The 20,608-nt window shown below is 36.9% G+C and overlaps 3 protein-coding genes across 4 annotated transcripts; 2 read left to right on the top strand and 1 right to left on the bottom strand.

Annotated features, from left to right (window-relative positions):
* Window positions 1–2,614: 2,614 nt before the first annotated feature.
* On the bottom strand, window positions 2,615–6,412 carry LOC18020577 (casein kinase 1-like protein 8). Of its 2 annotated transcripts, none has more exons than XM_006403200.2 (14): window positions 5,683–6,412; window positions 5,561–5,601; window positions 5,390–5,459; window positions 5,095–5,243; window positions 4,917–5,012; window positions 4,738–4,808; window positions 4,605–4,666; window positions 4,431–4,494; window positions 4,263–4,347; window positions 3,990–4,116; window positions 3,788–3,873; window positions 3,632–3,695; window positions 3,162–3,307; window positions 2,615–3,077 (listed from the first exon to the last, which is right to left on the bottom strand). In XM_006403200.2, the coding sequence occupies exons 1-14, from the start codon at window positions 5,756–5,758 to the stop codon at window positions 2,778–2,780; spliced, it is 1,437 nt and encodes a 478-aa protein (XP_006403263.1). In that variant the 5' UTR covers window positions 5,759–6,412; the 3' UTR covers window positions 2,615–2,777. The 2 variants fall into 2 exon arrangements, with proteins under 2 accessions (XP_006403263.1, XP_006403262.1); XM_006403199.2 differs by having other exon boundaries at window positions 2,615–3,074.
* An 806-nt stretch (window positions 6,413–7,218) lies between these two features.
* Window positions 7,219–9,421, top strand: LOC18020576 (malate dehydrogenase 1, cytoplasmic). Its single transcript, XM_006403198.2, has 7 exons — window positions 7,219–7,357; window positions 7,796–7,954; window positions 8,072–8,247; window positions 8,323–8,600; window positions 8,688–8,823; window positions 8,910–9,021; window positions 9,118–9,421. Exons 1-7 carry the CDS (start codon window positions 7,315–7,317, stop codon window positions 9,210–9,212), a joined length of 999 nt encoding a protein of 332 aa, XP_006403261.1. The 5' UTR covers window positions 7,219–7,314; the 3' UTR covers window positions 9,213–9,421.
* Window positions 9,422–9,817: 396 nt separating this feature from the next.
* On the top strand, window positions 9,818–11,080 carry LOC112087466. The gene is made up of 2 exons (XM_024157384.1): window positions 9,818–10,131; window positions 10,357–11,080. Exons 1-2 carry the CDS (start codon window positions 9,818–9,820, stop codon window positions 11,078–11,080), a joined length of 1,038 nt encoding a protein of 345 aa, XP_024013152.1.
* The last annotated feature ends 9,528 nt before the right edge of the window (window positions 11,081–20,608 follow it).

Below are 20,608 nucleotides of genomic sequence, written 5' to 3'. Positions count from 1 at the left end.
TATTCCTTTTTGCCAAACCTTATTCCTTGCGGATTAGGCTGAACCTTCCAGTATAAATAGACGTCCTCTTCTCTTATTCTAGATGATCGAATTCTCGAATACCTCAAACACACAGCAAATAATTCTTTCCAGCAAAATCTTTCTCGTCTTAATATCGTAAGTGTCTCGAGAGCTATAGCGTAATATTTTAGTTCGCAGATTCTATTACGAGTGTTGTATAATAGTCTCATCACGGTTGTATCTCGGGATTCAAAAGTCGCATCATACGGTCACACATTACCGGCGATTTATTGAGTTAAGGAAAGAGATCATATCTCGACTCCGTGTTTTTTTTCGTCTGTTTTAATCTCTTACCTTAACATGTCGTTTATATTATTGTTATTTTTCATTCGTGATTTCAATCAGATTTTCGCGGTCTTTCATAGATCATGATTTTTTTTGCCTAAAAAATCAGTTAATATAGCATTTAGAAGATGCAAATGTTATCTTTTTTTCTCTATGCTTTTTCAAAACATTATGCTTTAAAATATTTCAATAATTCAAAATAATTTTATATAATTAATTTATTTTATTAAAAGAACATCAAAAATATGTTTTTACTGAAGTTTAAATTTTACATTTGAAAAATTAATATTTACTATTTTATTTTGAAAAAATGTTATTATAATTATATGATAATAAAAATATAAAAAATCCAAAAATTTTACATTATAAATATAATATACCGCAAATTAATAAATATATTTAATGTGTTTAATATATATATATATATTATTACTCACAGTTCTACTAATCATTGTGTCCATTAATAAAATCATATAACTTAAAATGTATATAATAATAAAATCATATAGTTTCAGCATCACACTGATAATGCTTTACTATCAAATATCAACTATAAAATCTAATTAACAAATTTAAGCCCACATTGTTGAAAAAAAAAAAACCCAAAATACTATGCTCCATTTCTCATTGAACCAATATCCTTGTGGTTTATGAGTTCAAAGATTCATTTCTTATTCACACTCGTTCAATTTTTTTTTACAAAAAAAAAACAATGTAGCTCAAATGGCTTATAAAAATTGATCCAACAATTTCAAAGTATAATATATCTCATATTTCTATCAAATATTTAATACTATATTTGATCGATTGGGTAGACTTTGGGAAATTCTTGGTGACCGTAGCTAGACTTGGGGAATAGTATCAATGCAACGGTGGAAGAGGCTGTATAGACAAAGTCATCGTATTCTATTGTTAAACAGAGTTGAGTATGAGATCCTAAAAAGTCAGACCAATGAAAACATACAAGGATGATATAGCACAAAAGAAACAAAGGCCTGATAAATTCACAAAGGAGTTCAAATCGAACCACACTTAGAATCTCATTAGAGAGGAACAAGTGAGTTACGAGTGGTCTAAGGCTGTTTGGTTTACTCATGCCACTCCCAAGTTCTCGTTTCTACTGTGGATCGGATGGTGAAGCGAAACCCAAATACAGTAAAACCTGTATAAATTAATAATGTTGGGATCATGATATTTTATTAATTTATCGTGATATTAATTTATCTATAAATTAATAATTATTAATTTAGAGATAAACATTGCTTTCTGCATATAATTTTCTAAATATTTATTTGAAATAATGTTATATTTTAAAATTTTAACAAATCTCATAATATATATTATCAGTAAAAATTTATGATGATTTTTTTATGTGATAATTGATTTTCTTACATGTAAATATTTTTAAATGCATTGTAGTGTTATCTTCAATTTTATCATCAATAATATTGATAATAGCAATAATTTTTTTATATATTTTCAACTTATGAACATGTATATTTTTATATGGACAATCCAATATGGTAAAAAATTATTTTATTGTGATAGTTATGATTTTTAATGATAATATATATTATGAAATTTGTTAAAATTTTAAAATATAACATTATTTCAAATAAATTTTTAGAAAATTATATGCGGAAAGCAATTTTTATCTCTAAATTAATAATTATTAATTTATAGATAAATTAATATCACGATAAATTAATAAAATATCATGATCCCAATATTATTAATTTATAGAGGTTTTACTGTATATAGTAAAACAGTAATAAGAGCTACTGATATAATAAGTAGAAAGATGAGAACTAATGAGATTTCAACTTTAACTAAAAACAAACACATTAGTCATATTTTAGAATATTAAATTTACATATATTTGCATAAATTTTTATAATTATTAATTTATATTTTTATTGGGACCATGTATTTACATAAGAATTTTAAAAAGAATATTATCTTATTATCTTATCGAATTTGATGAATTTTTAAATTGGTCCGACTTGGGACCAGCAAAATTTATTAATTTATTGTGATTATTAATTTATCGAGTATTAATTTATAGAGATTCTACTGTATTGATGTATCGTGTGTTCTATCTCAATATCCAATGGAAACAAAGGCCATTTGTTCTTCAACTGTGTGTACTCAGGCTCAAGTTTAACAAAAGAAAAAGTAAACAGGCTAAAAACAAGGTTTTTGCTTAGTAAATAAAGAAGACATTTAAATTATTACAAGTTAAGCACATGGGATTTAGTGAAGAGCTTAATGAGTTAAAACTTTAAGACCATATATTTATCACATATAATTTTTAATCAAATGATGTTCGTTTTATTCCTTAAAATTAGGAAACCGATAATTTTGCAAAAATAAAAACCAAGTATCCATAAAAAAAAGTCACAGTTTCCTCCACTCACTCATCATAAAGCCTCTCACTTCCTCTTCCCATTCCCTATGGTGAGTAGCTCAAAGCTCTGAAGCGTGATGTCACGAGCAGTCCTCGATGGTGCAGCTCGGGCAAAAGAAGAAGACGATGGTCTAGTGGTCGGGTCAGGAACAAGCTGAGTACGTTGAGCGGTTGAGGAACGTCCATTGCTTGGGACAACTCTGCTCGAGCGGTTCTCTGTGAAATCAGCTGAAGAAGTAGCTCGAACGCTCGAGACAATGGCTTTTCTTGAAGAACTCGCGTGTCTTGTTGAAGAGATTGGTCTTTCCACTCTCTCGTAGTTCTGCTAGTTTCAATCAAGAACGATTCTATTGTCTGAAGAAAATTTCAAGAGCATAAAAAAAGATTTTTGTTGTTTTAGATGACTCACTGGTGTTGTGTCCTTTGATGATGCTAATACATTCTCTGAGGTTCTTGGTCTAGATCGATCAGCTTGAACCGCACCGCTTCCTGAGCCATTTCTTCTAGCATATGCCTCTAAAGCACCAGAGAATCTATCTCGGCTCTCTTGTCCAGCTGTATACGGGAAGACAAATGCAGACACAAGTTTGGTTTATTAGGTCTGGATTTTGTGCAAACACCAAACTATGAGAAGAAAATGTGCAGCAACAAACAATGTCTTCAACCATAGGATTTGTTTTGTAACAACAGTACTCAATCAAGACTAAAATTGAATCACTAGGCGTATGATTTAACTAACTATAAAACCAGGAAAAATCTGGAATTATTGTTCTACTCTATGAAATTGTAGACAAGATTCATTGGTTGCAGATGGAGGAACAAATAACAATAAGAGGGTAAAAGTTAGTGTAGATGCAGGTAATACAGTTTAAGACTTACCTGAAGGTTTCTCTGGTCTCTCAGCGGATGGCACTGGAGGATTCAGAGCTGGTCTAAGGCTTGACTGTTGGAACACAGAGACAATAGTGAATATCTTGATAAGATGCTTTAGAAGATTTAAAATGATGGAAAACTCAAAATATAGATGATACTTACTCTTGGTTTGGAGCTGGAGTTAGAGCTGGAACCGAACTGTGGATACTTCAAGATTGTCCAATCAAAAACATAGTCAAACTGATAACCTGCAAATATATAACATTAAAAAAACACAGTTTTGAGTTTTTTTTTTTTATGTAAAAATCTTCAAGCATAAGCTACATGCAATTCCAAAATAAGCAAAATCAAGAGTTTTCCCAACCTTCTCGAATAAAGAGATCTCTGAAAAGCCTCTTCAGGTAAGGATAGTCTGGTTTGTCTTCAAACCGCAATGAACGTACATATAGAAAGTATGATGTGAACTCAGGTGGAAAGGATTTACAGAGAACCTGCCATTGGATATTTAAATTGCATCTATGAATGCATCATTTTGGTAAAATATAAGATTCTTCTGCTAGCTTTAAGACAAGAACCTTGGCAAATTCCATACAGGTTTCTCAATACTAATGATTGTAAACGGATTAGGAGCTATTACCTCTACGGGTGTAAGCCTTTTCTTTTCGCTGATCTTGTCATATTTCTGCTTTTTGGTACCTGCACGAAGGCCTTGCCAAGGCAGACTATAGCAAGGGAATTGAGTGTAAGAAGGAAAATTAAATAAATGGAAGCAAATTAAAGTAAGGATGTATAAGTATATATATACCTTCCCCGAAGAAAATACATAAGCACATAGCCAAGAGATTCCAGATCGTCCCTCCTACTTTGCTCTGCGTAAGAGAATCTCAATTTAGAATTTGAAATTTGATGGAAGTATAGAATGTCAGGTGCACACAAAAATGACGGGATAAAAGAGAAAGGAAAAGCAAACAACACTCACCAATTCCAAGATGAGTGTTAACACTTGCATATCGAGCTGTTCCAGTAAGATTCTTGTTTTCCCTATAAAGTAACTCTTGATTAGCAATATTCCCTTAACACTTCTTTCAACAAGACAAAAGCATAATATGTACCTGTAGGGAATGTGCCTATGAGTTTGAAGATCTCGGTACTTTTTCGCAAGCCCGTAGTCAATGATGTACACCTAAATAAGAACAAAGAGGGACATATCAGAGAATTGATACAAAACATATTACTGTATTACTTGATGAAAATTTTCACACAAATAAGGTTGCGTACCATAACTACTCACCTGGTTTGCTTTGCGTCCAAGACCCATTAAAAAGTTATCTGGCTTGATATCACGATGAAGAAATCCCCGGACATGCATATACTCGACTCTATTTATCTACAGAAATAAAAATACAATCAAGTAAAGCAATGTAATAGCTCAAAAATATCAGCACACAACGGAAGAGAATGATTCATACCATCTGATCAGCGAGCATTAGAACTGTCTTTAGATTGAACCTCCGGCTACAATAATTGAACAAATCCTCCATGCTAGGTCCCAGAAGATCAATCACCATGCAGTTGTATTCACCCTCGACCCCATACCATTTTAGGTGAGGAATACCAGCTTCAAGAAAACAAGTATAAAGATGAAAAAAACATGGACATAATAGAAGATGGTTTTAAATAGACGAATGAACACTCTAAGAGCAAAACAAGGATATAGACAAAAGTTTAAAACTGGAGAATTGTACACTCAAGATCAAAACTTACTTCCTCCTTGGAGCAGCATATAGAGCTTTGACTCATAATGAAGTTGAGGATGCCTAGCCCTGGCAGGTTCCTACATACAATAAGAAGTCAAATGCTAAATCTTAATCATGCAAATAAAATTAATAGTGATCAAATTAGTTTGAAAATGGTTAAGTGAACATTGTGACTTACAAGCTTCACAGCCACTTCTTCTCCAGTTTGCACATTGACCCCTGGAAACAAATAACAAGTCAACTAAAAGAAAAACTTGAATTTACCAAAAGACATAAACAAGAAGAGAAACTTTTCAATACCTAGAAAAAGTTCACCAAATGATCCACTTCCGAGTTTACGTCCCAGCTTATACTTGCCACCAACCACACGATCCATGGTTTTAACAATTCCAACCAAAAAGTTTTCTTCTTTCTTCGATCTGTTTTTATTCTAATTCACCTCAAATTAAACCCCAAAAGCTGATAAGATCTCTTAAAACTCTAATACCGAGAAAACCCAAGTTGACCCAGATCTCTAATCGAATAGATCGAATTTTTCAACGACAAAACCACAAAATCAATTTTTTTTCTCACCAAGTAGGAAATTTCCAGTATGAATCCCTCAAATTCAAACCAAATCCACGCTCCAATCGCTAAATCGATCAAAAGTGTTTGACCCAAATCGATTACCAAGTAATCTAATTGATTGAGCTAAGCTTCTTCTATAAACACGAGACTACAAAATCACCCATTGACCACCATCGTCATCGAAAAATTCTGACTATTTTCTGACAAAAGCTTCAGATCAGGTCGCGGAGAGATGAATCGGAAGAAAAAGAAAAAATGGGTGTTCGGCTTCGATTATCGTCTGATCTATTAAGAGCTTCTACGAGACAACTTTGATTCAGGGAAAAAAAATCTGATTTTTCTAGGGAAGATAACGAATTAGAGACGAAACCAAACGTTAAAAGAAAAAATGGAGAAAGAAATCTGATGAGACGGCCTTCAGAGATTTTCTTTCCTTATCCCTAATTTGTTAACGTTTGTGTTTTTTTGCTTAACAAGCTTAACTATTTGTTTTTTTCCTCCCAAAACTTGCTTTATTCTTCGTTTATGAAATTATTATTCAATACGAGTAACGTCACGATATAAAACCATATGATAATAACAACAGTTATTGCTTTTTATTTGTAACATTAGTAGTTGGATTTGATTTGGATGTTCTGGTAGCATCTAAAAAACAAATTAAACAAAAATGTTCTCTAGCATATCTATATTAGCTATTTAAATTGTTAAATTTCTGCTTATTTGATTTTTACCCGCAATATCATTTTTTTCTAGTTTTCTTTCCAAAGAAAAAAAGGTTTTTTTTTACCACATACAGTTTCCCATTCTTTTTCTTTTTTCTATCACAATCGCAAATTCATAATATAGAAATATTACTTCTTCGAATTTCTCAAATTCTCCAAGAATTATGTCATCAATCTAATCTAGTTTAGACCTTTTCTTCAAGAACAGTGTCAAACATATAATGACATCCATTTTCTACAAAGACAGCTACGATTTTGGTTTAAATATTCAGACAGCACTTAACAAAAAAACGTCTAAACTATTAATTAAAATAAATGATAAAATAATATATTAATTACTCCGTATTAAACATTGAGCATGGACAAGGGCCTCTAAACACTATACATATGCGCTTAAATATTTGGGCTTCATTTATGGAAACTCGGCCCATTATAGCATTATACGATAGCCGTAATCTCCACGTTCGAGATAATCCGACTTTATTTAGATGACGTGGCATCACACCATGGATCTGAGCTCGTCATAACCAATAAATATACTACAGACCAGCTTCATGCCTTTCAAGCTCTCTTTCTCTGTTAAACTGATAAATCACGATCCCTTTTAGTTTTTTTCGCCGGCGATATTTCTCGATCCGATCAGATGGCAAAGGATCCAGTTCGTGTTCTCGTCACTGGAGCTGCAGGTAAACTTCATATTCCTCCGATCTAGTGTCTTCTATATTCTTGTATTGGATCTTCGCTTAGAGAACGCAAAAGTTATTGATTAGTATCGTCAGATCTTTATGAAACCACGAATTGATTGCTAATCATAGTTTATAGTCTAGTATTTTTGTGTTCTAGAGTGAGATCTGTATCGGATCTCTGTTTCGATACAATAAAAGTATAGTTCTCGCTCCAGTGTCGTTTGTGTGAATCCTGATACATGTGAGATCTAAGATTTTCTGGAATAAATTGTCACTTTCGATGAATCATATGAAGCATTATGTGATTTTCTGATGGATTTTTGTCATTTTGGGTTAAAGCAGCTTTGGTTTTCTTCTGATTTTGCAACCTTAGTTTTAGCGTTTGGTATGTAGTTTTCTGTAGAGATCATTTCTAACTGTGTTTCGACTATTTGGCAGGACAAATCGGATATGCTCTTGTTCCTATGATTGCGAGGGGAATAATGCTTGGTGCGGACCAGCCTGTGATCCTCCACATGCTTGATATCCCTCCTGCAGCAGAAGCATTGAACGGTGTGAAAATGGAGTTGGTCGATGCTGCTTTCCCTCTTCTTAAAGGTAAAGTTCAATTTTTTAAGAAGTTCTGTGTAATTGTAAATGTTTGCACTGATTTGATCGAATATGGTTTTGTTCCTCGAGTCTGGAATGTGATGTTGGCTTTGTTCCCCGTGACAGGTGTGGTTGCTACAACTGATGCCGTTGAAGGGTGTACTGGTGTCAATGTTGCTGTCATGGTTGGTGGTTTCCCGAGGAAAGAAGGAATGGAGAGGAAAGATGTCATGTCCAAGAACGTTTCCATTTACAAGTCTCAGGCTGCTGCCTTGGAGAAGCATGCCGCACCAAACTGCAAGGTGATGAATCTTTCAAATCTTTTTTTGCTGAGATAATTCTGTGTATGTAATCTAAAGTTAACCTGCGTTTTGTAGGTTCTGGTTGTTGCAAACCCTGCAAACACCAACGCATTGATCCTTAAGGAATTTGCACCTTCAATCCCGGAGAAGAACATCACTTGCTTGACCAGGCTTGACCACAACAGGGCATTGGGACAGGTCTCTGAGAGGCTAAGCGTGCCAGTTTCTGATGTTAAGAACGTGATTATCTGGGGAAACCACTCATCTACCCAATACCCAGATGTCAACCACGCTACAGTCAAAACTTCTTCTGGAGAAAAGCCTGTGCGTGAGCTAGTCAAGAACGACGAGTGGTATACAAACCTTTTAAAACCCCTTTGATATTCTCTGCCTAACCTTCGTCTATGCGATCCTAAATTTTGGTTGACTTATGTTTGTAGGTTGAATGGAGAGTTCATCTCTACCGTTCAACAACGTGGAGCTGCCATTATCAAGGCCAGGAAGCTTTCTAGTGCACTCTCTGCAGCTAGCTCAGCTTGTGACCATATCCGTGATTGGGTCCTTGGAACCCCCGAGGTTCGACATTCTACTTACTTGATTTCGAATCAGTTCATTGTTTATGTACTAAACAACTAAACAGGTTCTTTGATTCAAAATCTCAGGGCACATTTGTTTCAATGGGAGTATACTCAGATGGATCATACAACGTTCCATCTGGACTAATCTACTCTTTCCCTGTAACCTGCCGTAACGGAGAGTGGTCTATTGTACAAGGTAAAAATGATTTTCTTGAAACCAAAACTTAACCAAAGTGAAATAAAATGATGTTCTGTAGAATGTTCTGATGTGTGTTTTTGTTGTTGTTCACAGGTTTACCGATTGATGAAGTATCGAGGAAGAAGATGGATTTGACAGCCGAGGAGTTGAAGGAAGAGAAGGACCTTGCTTACTCATGCCTCTCTTAGATGGACCGGTTTTTATCAAACCGGTTTAATCAGTGGGAGATTGTAAGAGCTTTGTTTTCGAATAAAGAACTTTGTTATAAAAAGACACTTTGAATTAACCTCTTTGAGGTTAAGAGCACTACTTGTTTTCTCTTTTCTCTTTCTGATGTGTTCGCTGATTTTGCTGATCATATGAAAGCAGCATTTTGATCATTGATCTCTTTCGGTTATGACTTTGGTGTCTTTCTTCTCTTTCTGTCCAAAGGCTTTGATTTTTTCTTACGTAACTGAAAAAGAACTTGGAATTGTTATCTAAAGTTTGAACATATGTTCCGAAACTATGTTTGGTTTTACTTTCTTGTCTAGATAGGGAAAAAAAAACTGTTTAATACGAATGAAACGAAAAATGGGGAGAGTTTCTTCTTTAAGAGCAAATCGATTCAGCTCTATCAAGTTCATGCAATAATAAAAAAGATAATAGTTTAACATATTTATATCATGTCTATATATCATTTAATTCAATCAATTAGCAAACAAGTTTAATCATATCATAAACTATCTGGAGTGTACCAAGTCACAAGGTGATGAGTGAGGCGATTAGGATTTCGGATGTGCAAGATACGGCGATGGCGGATGTGGGAGATCGGGGGAGGTCGCCGGGTGATCCTCCGGATGTAGGGATGACATGGGCAAATAAGGTGGCAGGGCAGAATGTGGGTGGTAGGTTATCACCGGAGAAAGTGGTAGATGCGGAGTTTGTGAGGGCAAGACTGAATCTTGAGTTTCCGGATGGAGAGGATGGAGAGGCGGTCATTACTATAGGGCAGGAGGTTTTGGATGCTATGAATGGACTTTGGAAGCAGTGTATAGTGGTGAAAGTTCTCGGAAGGGATGTACCGATCACAATGTTGACAAGGAGACTCAAAGAGATGTGGAGACCGTAAGGAGATATGCACGTAATGGATCTCCCACGAAAGTTTTTTATGGTTCGATTCGAAAAGGAAGATGAGTACTTGGCGGCGTTGACTGGGGGTCCATGGAGGATTTTTGGTAGCTATCTAATGGTGAAGGCATAGGCACCGGACTTTGATCCGATGCAGAATGATATTATCACAACACCGGTTTGGATTAGATTGTCTAACATCCTGGTGAATTTTTATCATAGAGAGATCCTGATGGGAATAGCGCAAGGAGTCGGGAAGCCAATTAAAGTGGACATTACTACACTGAATTTTGAAAGGGCTCGTTTTGCTAGGGTATGTGTGGAAGTGGACTTGAACAAGCCATTGAAGGGCTCTGTCAGGGTTAATGGGGAGAGGTACTTTGTTGCCTATGAAGGGCTAACAAACATTTGTGCGGGTTGCGGGCTGTACGGGCATGCAATTCATTCATGCCCGAGAAGACCAGTGGAGGAGGATGCTCTTGCTTGTGTGCCAAGTAATGCAGTTTTGAATGGGAATGTGGGACATAAGTCGGATGTGGAGTTCACGAAGGTGAGCAGGGGTAGCAGGAAGACTGGACCGGTGCAGAAACTGGGTACGGTCGTGGCAGGGAGAGTGGATAAGGAAAGGGAGAGAAATTTACGGGAGATTCCTCAAAAACATTTGGTGAATATTACAATCTCTAATAAGTTTGGTGAGCTAGAAGTTGCCGATATTATTGAGCCGAAGGAGAGGGAAAAGAATATTTGCTCTGCAGCAAATAAGGAAAATGCAGTTATTCGATTTAATGTCCAAAAGGAGGCGGGACAGACACATAACCGAGAAGAGAGGAATGGGTCGTTTTTGGGCAAAGGTAAAGGGGCTCAAAGAGTTGGGCCCATTGAGAAAAAAGCCCAACAAAACAGAGGAAGCTGGGTATGTGCAGAGGCAACAGAGTCGGGGAAGTAAAGTTGGACAGGGGTGGTGTTCGGGTCGAGCTCGGAGGAGATGACTCTACCATCAAGTGGTAAAAGCCTAAGAGTGGAGCTGGGAAAATGCGGGGAGACCGGGAGGAGTCTTCTCGGCCAGAGGAAGAAACCGGTTAGAGGATGTGGGTGTGAAACCCCGTAGGTGAAGAGGGAGGTGAGATAATCAGTCTTGGGACCGAAGTGAACCCAAAGAGGATTGAAACGGAGATGATTGATGTTTCGTCTGATGGAGGAAAGGTGAATGTCAGTAAATAACGGGTTACCCCGGTGATTCTCATTTGGAAAGAGATGTTAATCATGAATTGTATATTCTGGAATTGCCGGGGGGCGAATAAACCCAACTTTAGGAGATCAATCCGGTATTTGTTAAAGAAATTTGAAACGGATATGTTGGCACTGTTTGAGACGCATGTGGGAGGAGAGAATGCGAGTAGAATTTGTCGTGGATTGGGGTTTGAGGACTCCTTTCGTGTGGATGTCATTGGACAGAGTGGAGGTATTTGGTTGTTGTGGAGAGAAGGTATTGGAAGTGTGAGAATCATTCGATCTTCTGATCAATTCATCCATATTCGTGTGGAGAATGGAGATGAGATTCTACACGTTATAGCAGTGTATGCTGCGCCAACTGTGAGTAGGAGAAGTGGTCTTTGGAACCAGCTTCATGATTCGTTACAGGGGGTCGATGGACCGGTGTTAATCGGGGGTGATTTTAACACGATAGTTCGGTTGGATGAGATGTCTGGTGGTAATGGGAGATTATCGGTGGATTCATTGTCGTTTGGTGATTGGATTAATGGAGAATCACTTATCGATATGGGGTTTCGTGGAAACAAATTTACGTGGAGGAGGGGGAAGGTGACGCAGAATTATGTTGCAAAGAGATTGGATAGAGTGTTGTGTTGTGCGCAAGCGAGACTCAAATGGCAGGATGCTAAAGTGACCCATTTACCGTTTCTGGCTTCAGATCATGCGCCTCTCTATGTCCAATTGAGCCTGGTGGTGAGTAGAGATAGGAGTCGGAGACCTTTTCGGTTTGAGGCAGCATGGTTAACTCATCCGAGTTTCAAGGATTTGGTGAAAGCTTCGTGGAGAAGGGACATGGACACACCGAATGCTCTTGCTTATTTACAAGAGGCTTTGCGAAGATGGAACAAAGATGTTTTTGGAGATGTGCATAAGAAAAAGGAGATGTTGTTAACGAAAATAAGGTGGTACAGGATACTCTTGAGCACACTCAATCGGATGCGCTGTTAATGGAGGAGGAGGGACTGATCAAAGAGCTCGATATGGTCCTTGAACAAGAAAAAACACTTTGGTTCCAGAAATCTCGTGAGAATTGGATTGTGTTAGGAGATCGGAACACAAGTTTTTCCACACCTCAACTATAATCCGAAGGAGGAGGAATTGGATAGAGATGTTAAAGAATGACAATGGCACTTGGCTCACGGATCCGCAAGAGTTAGAAGGGCTAGCGATCGATTATTACAAGAGATTATACTCTTTAGATGATGTTGATCCCGTTGTAGAGGGGCTGTCACGGGATGGTTTTCAGAAGCTGTCAAATGAGGAGAAGAAATTGTTGAATAAACCGGTGTTGCCGAGTGAGGTGGAGGCTGCTAGTCGAAGTATGAGAGCATATAAAGCACCGGGGCCAGATGGATACCAACCGGTCTTTTACCACAAGTGCTGGGATGTAGTGGGAGAATCGGTTACTAGCTTCGTGTTGATTTTTTTCGTGACGGGTGAGCTGCCTCTGGGTTTGAATGATGCTCTGGTAGTATTGATTGCGAAAGTGGCTAAACCGGAAAAAATCACTCAATTCCGGCCTATTAGTCTCTGCAATGTCGTGTTTAAGATGATCACCAAAGTGATGGTAATGAGGTTAAATTCGGTGATTTCTAAGTTGATCGGGCCAGCACAGTCGAGCTTTATACCAGGACGGCTTAGTATAGACAATATTGTCATAGTGCAGGAATCTGTGCATTCTATGAAACGAAAGAAGGGTCGCAGAGGTTGGATGTTATTGAAGCTAGACTTGTAGAAGGCGTATGATAGGATACGATGGGATTTTCTGGAAGATACTCTTGAGGCAGCGGGATTCTCACAGAGCTGGGTGAATTGGATTATGAGATGTGTCACTGGGCCTTCGATGAATATCTTGTGGAATGGGGAGAAAACAGATTCTTTTAAGCCACTCCAGGGATTACAACAGGGAGATCCTTTGTCTCCATACTTGTTCGTTCTATGCCTTGAACTACTATGCCAGATAAATGACGTTTCCATTACTCGGAAAGAATGGAAACCGATCCGGTTATCACGTGGAGGTCCTCCACTTTCGCATATCTGTTTTGCGGATGATCTTATTTTATTTGCAGAGGCGTCGGTAGCACATATAAAAGTGATACGAAGGGTGCTTGAGAAATTTTGTGTTGCGTCGGGTCAGAAGGTGAGTTTAGAGAAATCAAAATTTGTTTTCTCTAACAATGTATCCCGAGATATGAAGCGAATGGTGGCTGATGAGAGTGGGATTAAAGCCACGATGAATTGGGAAAGTACTTGGGTATGCCGATTCTCCAGAAGAGAGTGAATAAGGCGACGTTTGGGGAAGTTTTGGAGAGGGTATCTTCGAAGTTAACTGGATGGAAAGAGAGGTGCCTGAGCTTTGCAGGGAGATTAACTTTAACGAAGGCTGTGTTACAATCTATACCAATTCATACGATGAGTGTGATAGCTTTACCTAAGGTGCTATTGGATGAGCTGGATAAGGTTTCGAGATCTTTTCTCTGGGGCAGTACGAGCGAGACCCGAAAACAACATCTTATCGCGTGGGATAGGGTATGTAAATCGAAGTATGAGGGAGGTCTTGGTATAAAAAGAGCGCAAGAGATGAATAAGGCGATGCTTGCAAAGGTGGGCTGGAGATTGTCACACAACCGATCTAGCTTATGGGCATGTGTTTTGAGAAGCAAATATAAAGTGGGGAAGTTAAAGGAGGCGGACTGGTTAGTGCCCAAGAATACGTGGTCCTCAACATGGCGGAGTATTGTTATCGGTTGCCGTGAAGTGTTGGTACCGGGGCATAGGTGGGTGGTGGGGAATGGACGGAGTGTTGCATTCTGGAGAGATAAATGGCTAATGAACAAGTCGATTTTGGAGGTGATAGATGGGAATATTCCGAAGAGTAAGATTGATGAAGGAGTTAGTGAGTTGTGGAGAGATGGTTTCGGTTGGGATTAGAGCAGGATTGTGCCGTGGGTGACTGAATTAATCAAATTTCGACTCGGAGCTGTTGTGGTTGATTATATTACGGGAGCTCAAGACCGTTTGTCATGGGGAGAAAGTTCAGATGGGGAGTTTTTGGTTAAAACAGCGTACATGATGTTGACCCGAAATCATGTACCATTACCGAATATGGAGGCTCTTTGGGTACGCGTTTGGCAAGTTGTGGCTCTAGAGAGAGTAAAAATATTCTTGTGGCTAGCAAGTAATCAAGTGATTATGTCTAGTGCGGAGAGATTTCGAAGGCATATTAGTGACTCATCGATATGTCAAGTTTGTAAAGGAGGAGAGGAGACAATAATTCACATTTTGCGAGATTGTCCAGCGATGTCAGGTATATGGGAAAGGCTTGTACCGAGAAGTAAGAGACGTTGGTTCTTCTCCTGCTCGCTTCTTGAATGGTTGTTTGCAAACTTGGCTTCGGATACAAGCTTGGGCGGTTTAAACTGGTCCACATTATTTGCTATGGCGGTGTAGTGGGTTTAGAAATGGCGTTGTGGGAATGTATTTGACAGTAATAGAAAATGCCGGGACAGAGTGCAATTTGTCAAGGATTTGGCTAGGGAGGTCTCGGATGCAAACTGAGTTCAGAGGTTGACGGTTTCAGATACACAATGGGTCGAGCGCGTGATTGCTTGGTCCCATCCGCAAGAAGGTTGGTTTAAAATGAACACGGATGGAGCTTCAAGAGGTAATCCGGGTTTAGCTGCAGCTGGTGGTGTTTTGAGAGATGATCAGGGGAGATGGATAGCGGGTTTTGCTCTTAATATTGGGATATGTTCAGCCCCGGTAGCAGAGCTTTGGGGGGTGTATTATGGGTTGTACATTGCTTGGGAAAGGAGAGTTCAGAGGCTAGAGTTGGAGGTGGATTCGAAGATGGTGGTGGGTTTTCTAACGACAGGGATTAGTGAGGCTCACCCTCTGTCTTTCCTGGTATGACTGCGCCATGGCTTTATCTCGAGGGACTGGATTGTCCGGATTGTTCATGTGTATAGGGAAGCTAACCGTCTTGCTGATGGGTTAGCTAACTATGCTTTTTCTTTACGCTTTGGTTTTCATTCGCTAGAGTTGGTCCCGGATTGTATTGCCCCTCTGGTTTCGGAGGATGGTTGTGGAATTGGGACTTCTAGACGAGTTTGTATTTGAGTTTATGACTTTTGAATAAAACTTGGGGAGAACTTTCTCCCTGTTGCATACCAAAAAAAAAAAATTTCATAAACTATCTATTTGTATAGTGATTTGCTGATGTGTTGCGCTCACAGCGAGTTTCACAACTTTTTCGCTGACGTGTCAACTCTAAAATAAGTTTCGGCTGCAAAAAGACCGTTTAGCTCTATTAAGCAATTACATGTCATTTTTAATTGGTTGTTAATTGATGATGTGTAAAAAAACTTAAAACAAACTGGTCTAAATTATTATGGTCTAATGCTTAATTTTATGGTCAACCAAACCGTTTAAATTTTTTTATAAAACCAAAATTTAGAAAAAAAAATTTAACAAAAACGTTTTTGAAAAAAAAAAAAAAATCTTCTATATCTCGTAGTGTTTACCATTTCTTATATTTCCAAAATTTTGATAAAAATCTAACAAAAATATTAAAAGAAACAAAAAAAATGGAATCCATTTAAAAAGCTATAAAATGTCATTTCAAAACAAACAAAAAACAAAATTTATGCTAGAATATCGATAAATATTATAGTGTTTATGATTTCTTAAGTTTATAGGTTTTCGATTTCTTATGGTTTAATTTAAATATCAGCCACTTTTCTCTACTTTTCTCACAACTTTTAAAATTATTTAACCTCTTCCTTCTTCTTCATTCTAACTACTTATTTGTGTAGTGATTTGATTACGTGTCGCGCTCACAGCGAGTTTCACAACATTTTGCTTACGTATCAGCTCCAGAATGAGTTTTGGTTGCAAAAAGACCGTTTAGCCCTATTAAGCAATTACATGTTATTTTTTATTGGTTCTTATGTGATGATGTGTAAAAAAACTTAAAACAAACCGTTCTAAATTATTATGGTTTGATGCTTAATTTTGTAGTCAATCAAACCGGTTTTAAAATGATATAAAACCAAAATTTAGAAAAAAAATAATTAAAACGTTTATAAAAAACAAAATATATATATATATATATATATATTTTTTATGGAATGGTGTATAAAGCCCATCGACCATTTTAAAAATTAGATCTAAGTTAGTGTTCTCGATAATTATGATATATAGGTTAGTGTTTACCATTTCTTATTTTTCTGAAATTTAGAAAAAATCTAACAAAAATATTAAAAGAAACAAAAACTGAAATCTATTTAAAAATTAATGGACTGTCGTTTCAAAACAAAAAAAAATCAAAATTAAAAAAAAAATAATATCTAATAAAAAAGTTTTAAAAAATCTATTATCTAACTAATGGAATATCGTTTAAAACAAAAAAAAATAATTTCTAACTAATAAAATATCACTAATTATTATGATAGATATGTTAGTGTTTACAATTTCTTATGTTTATAAGGTTTTCGATTTCTTATGATTTAATATAAATATCAGCCACTTTTCTCTAATTCTATCATCACTTTTAAAATTGTCTAACCAATTTCTTTTTCTTCGTTCCAACTAAAAACTCATGGAATCATGGTAAATATATACTAATGTTTTTCTAAACAAGTATTAAATAAGAATTAACTTGAATCATATTGGTCTAAATTATTATGGTTTAATACTTTACTTTATTATCAATAAAGTTTTTCAAATTTAATAAAACCGATATTTAGTCAAATCTAACGAAAAAGTAAAAATCAATCAATGAATGTCTAATGAAATGATGGTATTTGTGATATCTAAAATACATAAAACAATGATTAAAATGGAATAAGTTCGTACAATACTTAAAAAAATTACATCTAAAATGCATAAAATAATGATCAAAAGATCTCAAAACAATTTAAACTAAACTATCTCGATACTAATATGTTTTTATTTACTCTCTTTTATATTGTTTTCATGATCATGTTTTCAAACATTAAAATGCAGGGAAATTTAACAAACAAATATATTCAACAATAGAGGATAAAAAAAAAACAAATGAATCCAAACTACTATTAGATTCCCAAACAACCAAATGGAAAATTATATCGGTCCGCGCAAAGCGCGAAAAAGTTAACTAGTACCATTGTAAAATGAAATAGGGATTTTTGGGAAGGACACGTGAAAATATAAAATTCATGGCATCCGACTTTTTGGCATCCGACTTTTTGACATTTTCATTAACTGATTTTTTTTGTCATCAGCTTAAATATCTAGAAATCGGTTACCCCAAACCGATGATATTGAGTTTTGTTGGAGGTGAAAACCGCATCCCCGGTTTTCTCCGGTACAAACCGAGATCGGCACGAAGCAAGCCCGGTTTACGAAGGAAATATACCGGGAATATTGGGCCGAGTGAGTTCTTGGGCCGAACATAGCCCAACAAGCCGAAGTCGGTCAGAAACTTCTCAAGGGAACCGAGAAGTTCTCTGAGTTCGGAGGAAAATGGAAAGTTTCCGAACAGAAAAAGGAAACTGACGAGAAGAAAGGAAATTGCCGTGAGAAAAGGAAAAAGACCGAGAGAAAAGGAAAGTCTTCGGTCCCATATCGCAGAGAAGACCCATGAAGACCGACTTAGAAGATATATATAAAGGAAGAAGAATCGACACCAGAAGACACAAGAAATTCCAGAGAGACTTAGAGACTGAGAACTCAATACTTTAGCTTCTTAGTTTCATAAGTCTTAGTTTGAATTCACCGAACTCAGTTGTATTCTTTGATTGATCTAATAAAATGCGAGTTTGCCGATCTAAATTATTGTTTTGTCCCTTGTCGATATTCACATATCAACAAGTTTACATAGATGACTTCTTGAGAGTAGATCCAATCACTTTTTGTTAAATTGTCTACTTTTAAATTCTTCGTGCGTGGGATATATGATAAAGTGAAAAAGCTAAACATGTCCTTCATCTTCACAATCTCCTCCAAGTGTAGAGCAAATGCTGACCATTCTCATGGTGTAGACACCATCTTCACCAACTCCGAACAGTCTGTTGCAAAAGTTACTTCTGTTTTCTGGTTCTCTAACATACAATGCATAGCCTATATTAGAGCTTCCATTTCTGCATGCAGGGCTGTTAAATTTCCTTTTGTGCCCCCATTATTTTGTCCCTTGCACCTTCTTTAAAATAATACCACCACCCTTCAAAAGTAGATAATTCCGTTTCTTTCCAAGAGCCATCGATATAACACCACCACCCTTCAAAAGTCGCGGGTAATAAAGATATGTCCATAGAAATGTCCGTATTTATGGGGTCTGAGTTCCCTGAATCATGTTCCCGCCTTTGAGCCTCTTCCCATAATGCCGCTTCGGTCTCCGCTATTTTTAAAGTAATTTGTGGATCAACATCAAGGTTCAAATACACTTTCTTATTGCGTGCCTTCCAAATATACCATACAATCCATGAGAATTGTATGTTGTTTATATCGTTTGGTATTTTCCAAAAAAGATGATCAAAATTTGAGTAAACTAAGGTCATTGGAAATACACCCGGGGGTGTTGGTATATGGGGTATTACCCAAGTTTGTAAAGCGGGGGAACATTCGAAAAGGGCATGGTTTATTGTTTCTTCCTCCGCTCCACATCGTGCACATTGTGTGTCACATTGTATTCCTCGCTTATTCAGCCTAGCTGGTACAGAAAGACATCCCGATATTGCTTGCCATCTAAAGTGTTTTAACTTAGGTGAGCATTTCAATCTCCAAGTATGTGCTTGTAGTACCTTTATATTTGGACAATAGTAGTCCTCTGAGCCCCCTATTTTATAATTGTCTTTCAGTTTTATACCCTGATTTAACCATGTATTTTCCATATTTTGTGAAATGTCAGCCCAATTGATTAGGCAGGGATTCCCAGATTATTTCCACATCAGCTGGTTCGATTATTGCTCTTATCAAATTCAAGTTTTATGTTTTTGTCACTGGATCAATCAGATGATTGACCATTAGATTAAGGTAGTAATTAAAACTCTTACAAGTGGCTGATCTTGGGCAATAAGAAGGTATCCAGGGATCATTCCATATTGAGATAGAACATCCTGAACCAATTCTTTTAATTAGCCTTTTATTAACCAGAGATCTAGCCACAATGATGCTCCGCCATCCGTAAGACGGTGAGTAAGAACGTACAGGATCCAAAGGGCCTGCGTTCCGATAATATCGTCCTTTGAAAAACTCGTGCAAACAATGAGTCTGGTTTATCTATTAGTCGCCATAACTGTTTTGCCAATAACGCTGTATTAAAATCATTCACATCTCGGAATCCGATTTCGTCTTCCACTTTATCTCTGCACATCTTTGTCCATGCCAGCCAATGCATCCCTCGTTGATGACCATCTGAGCTCCACCAATATCGTGCCACTGCACTATTCAATTTTCCTGTAGTAGACTTAGGTAACCAAAAACATGATATGACAAAAGTGGGCATTGCGGATGCCACTGACTTAATTAACGTTTCTTTTCTCCCTTTTGATAACAATTTCGAGGTCCAACTATTAATTCGAGTCTGTTGTCTGTCTGCGACAAAATTAAAAATCTTTGATTTGGCTCCACCCATGCTTTCGGGGATGCCAAGGTAAGATCATGTTCCCCCTTCCCTCGTAATTCTTAAAATTTGTTTGATCTCATTTTGTACTATTTCAGGAACCGTGTGGCCAAACTGAACTGAGGACTTAAATAGACTATCATCAGCAAAAAGTAAGTGTGAGACTGATGGACTTGCCCTTGCAATTTTAAGCCTCGTTAGTAATTTTTCATTCTCCGCTTTCCTTATATTTTAACACTTCCGTACATAGGATAAATAAGTACGGATAGCAGATCTCCTTGACGGAGTCCACTTCCCGGAATTATTTGCCCTTTTGGCTGCCAGTTTAATAAAACTATATATTGAACAGAAGTAATACATCGCATCATCCATATTATCCACTTTTTCACAAACCCAAAGTGTCTTAGTAGGTGTTTGATAAAAGACCACTCTACTCTATCATAAGCTTTGCTCATGTCTGTTTTAATTGCTATATATTTACTTTTGCATGATTTATTGGTCTGTAATCCGTGAAACATCTCATGAGCTATCAGTATGTTATCCAAGATCAATCTTCCAGCCATAAAGGCGGATTGGGTTTAGCTTCTTAGTTTCATAAGT

This window comes from Eutrema salsugineum, unplaced genomic scaffold, assembly GCF_000478725.1.
Source record: "Eutrema salsugineum unplaced genomic scaffold, Eutsalg1_0 scaffold_17, whole genome shotgun sequence".
Classification (NCBI taxonomy): domain Eukaryota; kingdom Viridiplantae; phylum Streptophyta; class Magnoliopsida; order Brassicales; family Brassicaceae; genus Eutrema; species Eutrema salsugineum.
The sequence above is the reverse complement of the archived record's forward strand: the minus strand, read 5'-3'. Positions and strand labels throughout refer to the sequence as shown.

Coding starts and splice junctions, on each gene's coding strand:
- LOC18020577 (XM_006403200.2), bottom strand. CDS start 5,758: ATGGATCGTGTGGTTGGTGGCAAGTATAAGCTGGGACGTAAACTCGGA. Junction 4,809..4,916: donor TTGGACGCAAAGCAAACCAG/GTGAGTAGTTAT, acceptor GTTCTTATTTAG/GTGTACATCATTGACTACGG. Junction 3,308..3,631: donor GAGACCAGAGAAACCTTCAG/GTAAGTCTTAAA, acceptor TCCCGTATACAG/CTGGACAAGAGAGCCGAGAT.
- LOC18020576 (XM_006403198.2), top strand. CDS start 7,315: ATGGCAAAGGATCCAGTTCGTGTTCTCGTCACTGGAGCTGCAG. Junction 8,601..8,687: donor CTAGTCAAGAACGACGAGTG/GTATACAAACCT, acceptor TTATGTTTGTAG/GTTGAATGGAGAGTTCATCT. Junction 8,824..8,909: donor GGGTCCTTGGAACCCCCGAG/GTTCGACATTCT, acceptor TCAAAATCTCAG/GGCACATTTGTTTCAATGGG.
- LOC112087466 (XM_024157384.1), top strand. CDS start 9,818: ATGGCGGATGTGGGAGATCGGGGGAGGTCGCCGGGTGATCCTCCGGAT. Junction 10,132..10,356: donor CTCAAAGAGATGTGGAGACC/GTAAGGAGATAT, acceptor TTTTTATCATAG/AGAGATCCTGATGGGAATAG.